A 9396-nucleotide genomic window follows, 5' to 3' on the forward strand; every position below is an offset into this window, starting at 1 on the left:
CTAACACCACACCAGAGATTTGCCTAAACTCTCTCCATTTCTCTCTCTTTCTCCCCCTTAAACATTTTATAAATACAAATTTTACATCTTTCTCAACTAAGCTAAGAATTCCATTTCATTGATTTTGTTCACAACAAGTGGAATGACAACAGAAAGGAAAATAAGGGAATGACCTCTGGAGACACTGAAAAGAAAGTGAGAGATGAACTTAGTCTCTATTTTTCATCTATGCACCTGTGTGTTTTCTTTTATTAGATCTTGGTTTCATATGTTCTTCCACGGGAGTCCTTGAAACTGAGTTCATGCTAACATTACGGATTGTAGTTTTTCAGATTGTGGGTCTGTTTGATCTTAAAAAGATTTTAATTTTCCCAGTAAAAGAATCGATTCTTAATCGATGAATGGAGGATCCGATTGTTTAAAGAAATCCAGTAATTCCCACTTTATGTTGATTGCTTACTGCTACTGGGTTCCTGCCTTATTTTCTTGGATTGGTATAGTTCTTGTCTTTAGGCTAGCTTACTGATCAGATTTCGATCTGTTGGATTGACCTTTTGATTATTTCTAGTCAGGAAATTTTATCTCTTTCTTGTTTTGCAGCAAAAATCTGTCATCTATGTGATTCAGCTTATGTTTTGGTAGTTGAATTAGTCATCTCATTGCTTAGTCGATTCGCTCAATTCACAGATGCTTGGAGTCCTCGCTGATTCTGTCAATGTTTATCTCGCTGTCTTTCAAAAAATTTTGCTTCTGTTTTGATGGATTATCAGTAAAACTTAAGATAACGGGATTTGAAATTACAGAAAAGATGGAGGTGGATCAAGGTAAGCTCTTTATTGGTGGGATTTCTTGGGACACCAACGAGGATCGCCTTACAGAATATTTTGGAGCGTATGGAGAAGTGATGGAGGCAGTCATTATGAGGGATCGTTCTACTGGACGTGCTCGTGGCTTCGGTTTTGTAGTGTTCGCCGATCCAATGGTTGCCGAAAGAGTAGTCAAGGAGAAGCATGTGATTGATGGACGGACTGTAAGTTCATTAGATGTCTCATAAGATCATAATGCGCTCAAAATGCTGCATTTTGTATTGCCGATAATAGCTATTCTTGATGGTGGTGCTGTCTGAGTAAAATCCTTTGATTTCAAATTTACTATATCCTATCCTCTGCTCCGTAGCTGCTAATGGATGTTGTCTGAGTTTAATGATTCTTACCCTGATAAATGCAACATTGTCATGTGTTTCTTTTATGTTGTAGGTGGAAGCCAAGAAAGCTGTTCCAAGAGATGATCAATACTTGATAACTCGAAACCATGGCAACAGCATCCGGGGATCTCCTGGACCTGGACAAACGAAAAAGATTTTTGTAGGAGGATTGGCATCTTCTGTTACTGAGGCTGACTTCAAAAATTACTTCAATCACTTTGGTAACATAACAGATGTTGTAGTGATGTATGATCACATAACTCAAAGACCGAGAGGTTTCGGATTCATAACGTATGATTCGGAGGATGCTGTGGATCGGGTGTTGCACAAAACCTTTCATGAACTTAATGGGAAGATGGTGGAGGTAAAACGAGCGGTTCCAAAAGAATTGTCTCATGGGCCAAGCAGGAGCCCAGTTATTGGTTACAATTACGGTTTTAGCAGAACCAACAACTTACTAACCAGCCATGCCCCCGGATATAATCTTGGCTCACTTGGAGCCTATGGAATCAGGATGGATGGTAGATTCAGTCCATTAGCTAGTGCTCGTGCAGCTTTCTCAAATTTAGGTTCTCCCACGTATGGAACTAATTTAGGCGCCGGGCAAGGGATGAATGCTTGCTTTGCAGGGGCCAGTTCCGGTTCAAGAAACGACATAGGTTCTGGTCATGCTGTGAATTCCTATTTCAACAATAACCAGGGCAGGTACAACACTCCTATTTGTTACAATGCAAACAACAGCCGCAGGGACTCATTTTTGCACTCATTATCAACAAACACATGGGGAAATGCTGGCCTGAATACGTCTCCAAATAATGTAAATTTTGTTCCATACTCTGGTTCTGAGACCGGCGATTTTGGAGTCTTTGGAAACAGTAGACAAAACTGGGGTGGTTCTCCTTTTGCCACCTTGTTTGGTGGAAGCTCCTCAGTATACAGAGGTGGAGAAAATAGTAATTCACTTGGAGCAGTAGGACTTGGAAGAAATGGTGGGATGGGAGCGGCGACTACATCTTCGTTTGCTGCATCAGGTGGAGGTTTTGAGGGATCTTTTCGGGACTTTTACCAAGGTGGAGCTAACTATGGTGATTCAACTTGGCAAACTGCGTCTTCGGAGCTCAATGGCTCGGATTCTTTTGGTTATGGGCTTGGACATTCTGAAGAGGACTTTGCTAAAGATTCTGATTACATGGTTGGCTATAGCATCCCAACTAGCCGATCCAGTAGAGGTAATACTTTCCCGTACTTGTGCAAAATTCAAAAATATTGTTATTTCAAAAGACCGAAACATGTTAGCTATATTGTAGGTTAAAGGCTGGAGTTGGATGATTGAGATGAATGTCTTCTTGATGCAAATGTTTTTCTAGATGTTAAAACAGCTACTCCACTCCTGTAATGAATCTTTTCTTTTCTTTGCTTTATTTCCTTTTTTCTTTCATTAAAGTGTGATAATGTATGTAGCTAACTCTCATCTTAGTTCATTTATAAATTATAGCTTAAGTTGAAATCTTTTTAGCACCTTGCATAGAAAAAAATCTTGGAATTGAAAACAAAAGATACGTGATAATCTAAACTTTTTTCCCATGACTATATGCAGGAATTGCTGCTTAGGAAGTTTCGGTTTTTTGAAGATAATGTAGGTGAGGAATCCTTTACAAAAAACACATGAATTGTGCGACTTTGTATGCGTCCCTCGTAGACAAATGTGTCTGTCTGACTTATTGTGCTTTCGTTATCTTGCAGATGCAACAGGGGTCTGAAATGGATGTATACAATTACAAGGGAAAAGGTTCGAGGCTTTTTTTTCCGGCATTTTGATTAAGATGTGAACCAGATCGCGGGATGTATTCTTGAAGACGATTCCTGCTCTGTTTTGTCGTTGCGATTCTTCAAAAGGAGAGAGTGCCATTGGAAACTAAAATTTAGCTCTTTGGTTTTTTCACCATTTTCTGGAGAAGTTTTTAGTTCCTTTTCGTCTTGAGACTCGTGATTTTTCTCAGGTTTTATTGTGAGGTTATGCTGGCTTGATTAGCATGAAATATAAGAGGAGCACCTAATTACTGTGTTCCTCTTGAGATACCTAAAAAGAAAAGATTCAATATGATACATTCATTTAGTACAGGTTATGTATCTGTGGATATGTTTGTTGAAATTTTCCTTCTTTTGAGTTCATTTAACATAAACACTCCTTCACAGGCCCGCTCGTGGTCAATTACGGTCCTAGTCATGGAACCGGCACATCGGGTTCTGTTCTGGTTAGAATTTTTTTTTATTTTTTAAAAAAAAATTGAAGAAAATGATAAACTCTTCACCGATAATAATAATGATGTATAACACAATTACATGTAGAAATGTGAAATTATGAATTACAATTTAAGGGATAAGTTTATCATTTTAGGCTATGTTTGGTGTGTACGATAGTATAACTAATTGGATAGATGACAAAACTCAAGATAAGGATATATAATGTATTATGATAAATCATGTTTTATTTGATAAGATTTTAATGAGTTTGATAAATTTTACATTTTATGTTGTTGAGATAAAAATACCCTAAACTAGCATTGATGTCAAAAATATATATTTGGTGAGACATGGCGAATTAGTTGGTCTGAGCTGAAAGCTAATGAGCCGCCTAATTTAATCCGGACCAAGTAATAGCTAGATTTTTACAATGACACGATTCATTCGATCCACCGAAATGAGATGGTATGATGACACTTGTGATCGATGGGCAATATCAAGAACAAGAGACCAAATTTTTGTACTATTTCACAAAGATTTTGATCATATGTCCATCTAAAGAACTCATTGATCTTTAATATTTTCTCAAATACACTCTCTCAACTCCAAGAATTCAGTGAAAGTTCATTCAAGAAATGACAATAAGTAGGACTTGAAAGATCTTCAATGGTTTCTGAAGGGAATGAGACATGGAAGATTTGATCTTCACATTTTCTTCCTTTCTCAAGCAGGTTCATATTGTTAACAAGAAACTGAAAACTCCATCAATGTTATAACTTATCGAAAGCTTCTTAAAGCTTTAGGAATGGCCAAGAAAAGCACATATATTGAGACACATAGATCAGTTCTACTTTTAAACTAAATCAAAAATCAATTAAAAGACACAAGTTTGACGCAAAATGTTTCAGACAGATATACAACAGAGGGTTTCAGATTAAACAAATACATCAAGTACTGTTGTCTGAAATATTAGGAGTAAGCTTAGTTGGAGCTGGAGCATTCTTTCTTACAAATACGAATTGTTTAAGCAATTGAAATATAAACATAACTTTGCCGGTCAAGACTCATAAGAAATGTTTGCCATGATTTATTTTCAAAGACAGACAAATAAATAAAGTTTAGCTGGAAGCTATTGGTGAAGGATTAATTGACTACTAGCAAAGATATCAGAATATTATTACAGTACAAGGTACATAACGGTATAGTAAGTCAAGAACTTTTCCATAACTTAAAACATTCCACATACAATAATACTTAAGGTCAGGTCAGGTCAGGTCCGGTCCTAAACACCTAAAGTCACTGTGTACTCTTTAATCTTTCGGTAAAATGCTTAGAAGAAAGCTCTACTGCCATAGAACACACGAGATCCAGAGTTCTTAGATGCCGGTGATTTCAGATCTGAACTTGAGTTTTCAGAGCTAGTAGGCCTGCTTTGAAAGTCTACCGGAAGCTTCATTTTGGCTAATGACTCGGTGAATGGCTGCATGCTCTTCATGTACATATCCACAATCTCCTGCTGATCCACCTTAAGCTCTGGTTCAATATTCACAGTGACAACAGGCTTTGCAAATGCAACATCAGACAACTCAATTGATGCATTACTGTCGGACTTTGAATTGTTGGGACTTTTTTCCTTTGCGTCATCTTTAGGAGGTAGACGGTTTTCCTTCAAAGATTTTGAATCCTTAGGAGGGTCGGAAGACTGAGAACTCGCAGGAAGAGACGCAGTTGAAGTTCCACTTGTTGATATGCTGCTTGAGGGGAAATGAATATTTGGATTAGGTGGTCTTGAATTTGCAGTGGCCACCAACAAACTATTCCCATGCTCATGCTTGATCTCAACCTCCGATCTTACTTGATTTTCGCTGTCAGAACTGGCCTGATTGTCCGAATTTTGAGAGTCCACTGTGGTACATGGCATTGCAAAATACTCTTCAACCATCTTATTATTTTCGTTTGCGATCTTTGGATCAGGAAACTCAATCTTCTCTAGGTCACAAGGAATAGACTCGACAGTCTCGATGTCCTGCACAGTAGAATCGTTCACCACAGACTTTGGTGGTGCAGAAATCGGAATAACTTCAGGTGGAGCTCCATCAAACGAGACAGATAACTGCACAAATCCTGCTGGCGAGTGGAATAGATCAGTCGAGGAGAGAGAAAACTCCTTTTCGAGCTTGCCATTTTGCAAGAGAATGTCAGAAACTGGAATCAAAGCAAATCCAAGCAACTGATCTTCAAGATAGTTCCTCACCCTGCTTAGCATCCATATCTCACATTTGAGGGAGGAATCGACTTTCCGAACATTAAGACAAAGATTCTCGTTGAATACTGGATTCCTCCCACCACCATTGATGATTTTGGTGGAAACCGTATCTTCAGGATCATTAGTCAGACATAATTTAGCATAAACATCTTGCTTTTGGTAGATGCATATGTTGTGGATGTCCCTAGCTTCATGTATACAGACCTCCAAAACACCTACAATTTCGTCTAGATTATCCATTGAGGCTTCCTTTCCTTGAAAATTGATCTCCTTTGGCGTGAATCTGGAGTTTTCTAAAGCAACATTAGCATTTTGTTTCTCAGGCTCGGAAAAAACATAAGAACCCTTGAACGGTGACACCACTGATCGAGGAGAATCCATTAGTGTGATCCAAAATTAACCTGCAAAGCAATTGAATTTTGATACTATCAGAAATACACAATCAAACATATTAACCATCTGGTATGCACAAACTAATCCAGTATAACTATGAATCAGAATATATATATTTTAAGTGCAATCCCCACCATTCACCTGTTTTCCCCCTGAAATACACTCCCAGATTCTTTAGATAAGAAAACCAAGAAAATTAAACAAAACCACTGATGGTTATGTTTTCGGGAGAGTTTTAAGGCAGTAAACAAGTTAAACAAAAAAAACCCAAATTTCATAACCCAGACTGTAAGATACGGATCTAAAGGCAAGAAGACTGCATCTAACAAAATGAAACACATCTGACAAAGGGAAAGCCAAGCCAAGTGAGAAAGAAAACCAGTGGGGAAAGTAGGGAATTCACAAAGTATTGGAACTCTCTAATATATTTATAATCAAGAACACCAAAGTACAAGAACATTCAGTAACAAAAATCTTGCAAGGGATGGGAAAAAAATACCAATTCACCAGATGTAACCAACCTAAAATCTGAAACCCGGATCCAAATTAAGTAGTGGTTGAGCGAAATTCATGAAGTAAAACAAAAGGTAAAGAAAAAAACGAAAGACGTATTTTCCCCAATAACTTCAGTACTATGTTCCACTGGAAAGACAAACACCAGAATCAGAAAAATAGACACAACTCACCAGCATTTCTGATCAAGATTTCACCACACCCCAATAAAGTTGACAACTTTTCCTCATATCGACATAACAGTAACAAAGACACACACATCTCACGCAAATCTAAAAGGATACAAAAATATCATCTTGAAAATAACCCAGGAAAAACAAATCAAGAAAAGCAAAAGGCAAAATCAATCAAAGCAAAAGGAATAATTTCAAAGAAGTAAACAAAAAATTCCAACAGTTACAAAGTCCAAAAGTCAAGTCCATTTTACGCGGCACCTGATACTAAAATCCAAACGATTACAGGCGATTCGAGGAAACAAGGTGCTTGAGACTTAGTGCAGTACACAGAACGTTATCTTGGGGGAAGATTGTTATGAACGGTGACATATAAAAATGGGATTTTTTTGTAATTCTTTTTCCGGGATAATAATAATTATTATAATCGGCCTTTTTCTGTCAGCTTTACTGTGAATTTCATTAGTGTCACACGATAAAGAAAGGCAAGCCAATCAGAATACGTTTGAGTGCGATGCACATAACAAATGGGGAGCGTAGTGATCACGTGCTGCTCGATGTCCTTGTGGAGAACTCGAAAGTCGAAAGTGCTCTGTGTCGGCATTGTCAGCAATTATTCCTACATTTGCGGATTGCTTTCACACCAAATCATAGTTTATTGCTATTTAAAGCAAATCCCATTTCACTCATTAATGAAATCAAAATTTTAACAATAATTACTTTATCCAACTTCTGGAGTAGTCTTTCATCGGCAGATAATTTATTGGGTGATTATTAAAATAGTTGGATAAAATATAGAATTGATTATAAATAAATAAATATATTTAGTTTAACTAGATAAATGCACGTGCGTTGCACGTTGAGAAATAGCGATAATTTGTATATAATAATCTATACATATTATAAAAGTGTGAATCAAGGTCAAAGTTTTTCTATTGTGTATTGTCAACTTTGTCCTTAGTTTGTACATACAGGAAAAATTTAGTGAGGATGTTTTTGTCAAATCAGTTATTATGATAAGGATAAAATTGTCAAACTATATTCTATTGTGTATTGTCAACTTTGTCCTTAGTTTGTACATACAGGAAAAATTTAGTGAGGATGTTTTTGTCAAATCAGTTATTATGATAAGGATAAAATTGTGAAACTATATTCTATTGTGTATTGTCAACTTTGTCCTTAGTTTGTACATACAGGAAAAATTTAGTGAGGATGTTTTTGTCAAATCAGTTATTATGATAAGGATAAAATTGTCAAACTATATTTATGTTAGACAATGATCAAGTTGCCAAAAAAACTGAAACTTTAAAATTATTTGATTTTTATTTTCTTGTAGATGAATTGAACAAATTTTTTCCACAAAAAATATTAATTTGAAAATATTAAAATACCAAAATATATTGGTTTTATTTGCTTATAGATGAGGTGAAAAAGAATTTTTTCACAAAAAACTTAATTTGTAGATTTTTTCACGAAAAAGTTAATTTGTAGAAGATTAAAATAACAAAATTCTTTTGTTTTATTTTCTTGTAAATAAAGTGAAAATATTTTTTTCACAAAAACTTAATTTGTATAACCATATGATGTTAAATATCTTTTATTTTACGTTCATTAAGATTAATTATTTTAAAATGAAGAATTAAACTAATGAAGCCAAATAATTAAACTAATTTTGTTTTTGTTTTAACAAGCTTGGTGTCATAAAGAATGTTCGATATTTAATTACATTTACAAAATGATACAAAAATTATCAGATATAAATATAGATAATCCTAATAAATATTTCATTGATATTTATTTTATCTATATTTCTTTATCAAAAAGAAAGTCAACTAATATTGTTCAAAGCCTTGGTTTATTATGAAAATTTAACGATATAAGATTGAATAATATATTTGTATTAATTTTAACTATATTTTCCTCTTTTTAAAGGCTAGAAACTATAAAAATTATTTTATGAGAGATTCTTGCAATTAACGAATGATTATTTTTATAAGAGATATATATTGACAAATCAGTTATAGTTTTTGTAACATTAAAAGATATATCTTTGAATGTAAATTTTTAAACTTACGATAAATAAATTTTTATAAAAATTATTCATTAGCAATACTCACTACTTTTCCATAGACAAACTCAAAGTTATTTGGTTTTTATTTACTTGTAGATGAAGTGAACAAATGTTTTTCACAAAAATATTTGTTTGAATGTGATTTATTTTATTTTGTAGATTTATAATCTTTTGAATGCTTTTATATATGCAAGAAGTTTATCTTTAATTTGGTAAGGAAGTTTTTGTAAAATCAATTATTATGATGATGTCAAGATTATCAATCTACGTATGCTAGGCAAGGGTCAATGATCAAGTTGCCAAGAAGATTGAAACTCCAAAATTCTTTGGTTTTTATTTTCTTGTAGATGAATTGAACATATTTTTTTCCGCAAAATATTAATTTGAGAATATTGAAATACAAAAAATCATGTGTTTTATTTGTTTATAGATGAAGCGAAAATAATTTTTTCCCAAAAAAATTAGTTTGTACAACATTGAAATACCAAAATTCTTTTGTTTTATTTGGTTATAAATATAGTGAATTTTTTCC

The 9396-nt window shown here is 34.5% G+C and overlaps 2 protein-coding genes and 1 long non-coding RNA gene across 10 annotated transcripts; 2 read left to right on the plus strand and 1 right to left on the minus strand.

Moving 5' to 3' along the window:
* LOC142518100 (heterogeneous nuclear ribonucleoprotein 1-like) lies at window positions 1-3371 on the plus strand. Of its 6 annotated transcripts, none has more exons than XR_012813471.1 (6): window positions 1-195; window positions 804-1030; window positions 1257-2446; window positions 2526-2596; window positions 2802-2844; window positions 2948-3371. XR_012813471.1 is itself a non-coding variant. In XM_075620779.1 (5 exons), exons 1-4 carry the CDS (start codon window positions 398-400, stop codon window positions 2813-2815), a joined length of 1515 nt encoding a protein of 504 aa, XP_075476894.1. In that variant the 5' UTR covers window positions 202-397; the 3' UTR covers window positions 2816-2847; window positions 2946-3371. The 6 variants fall into 6 exon arrangements, 3 of the variants coding, with proteins under 3 accessions (XP_075476894.1, XP_075476893.1, XP_075476892.1); XR_012813469.1 differs by lacking the exon at window positions 1-195 and adding an exon at window positions 202-494; XR_012813470.1 differs by lacking the exon at window positions 1-195 and adding an exon at window positions 202-494 and having other exon boundaries at window positions 1257-2433; window positions 2512-2596.
* A 1224-nt stretch (window positions 3372-4595) lies between these two features.
* On the minus strand, window positions 4596-7247 carry LOC142517894 (uncharacterized). 3 transcript variants are annotated; one of them, XM_075620395.1, is made up of 2 exons: window positions 6794-7247; window positions 4596-6115 (listed from the first exon to the last, which is right to left on the minus strand). In XM_075620395.1, exon 2 carries the CDS (start codon window positions 6093-6095, stop codon window positions 4779-4781), a length of 1317 nt encoding a protein of 438 aa, XP_075476510.1. In that variant the 5' UTR covers window positions 6096-6115; window positions 6794-7247; the 3' UTR covers window positions 4596-4778. The 3 variants fall into 3 exon arrangements, with proteins under 3 accessions (XP_075476510.1, XP_075476509.1, XP_075476511.1); XM_075620394.1 differs by having other exon boundaries at window positions 6607-7247; XM_075620396.1 differs by having other exon boundaries at window positions 7055-7246.
* LOC142517895 (uncharacterized) lies at window positions 6089-6373 on the plus strand. Its single transcript, XR_012813420.1, has 2 exons — window positions 6089-6228; window positions 6277-6373. It is a non-coding gene; the product is annotated as an uncharacterized LOC142517895 (long non-coding RNA).
* Window positions 7248-9396: the final 2149 nt, after the last annotated feature.

The sequence above is a fragment of the Primulina tabacum genome, chromosome 11, assembly GCF_025594145.1.
Source record: "Primulina tabacum isolate GXHZ01 chromosome 11, ASM2559414v2, whole genome shotgun sequence".
NCBI classification, from domain to species: domain Eukaryota; kingdom Viridiplantae; phylum Streptophyta; class Magnoliopsida; order Lamiales; family Gesneriaceae; genus Primulina; species Primulina tabacum.

What these genes read in the sequence shown, in the direction of transcription:
- LOC142518100 (XM_075620777.1), top strand. Translation starts at nt 398, where the DNA reads ATGAATGGAGGATCCGATTGTTTAAAGAAATCCAGTAATTCCCACTTT. An exon ending in TGCCTTATTTTCTTGGATTG is followed by an intron (nt 495 to 803) that starts GTATAGTTCTTG and finishes TTGAAATTACAG; the next exon opens with AAAAGATGGAGGTGGATCAA. An exon ending in ATGTGATTGATGGACGGACT is followed by an intron (nt 1,031 to 1,256) that starts GTAAGTTCATTA and finishes TTTATGTTGTAG; the next exon opens with GTGGAAGCCAAGAAAGCTGT.
- LOC142517894 (XM_075620395.1), bottom strand. Translation starts at nt 6,095, where the DNA reads ATGGATTCTCCTCGATCAGTGGTGTCACCGTTCAAGGGTTCTTATGTT.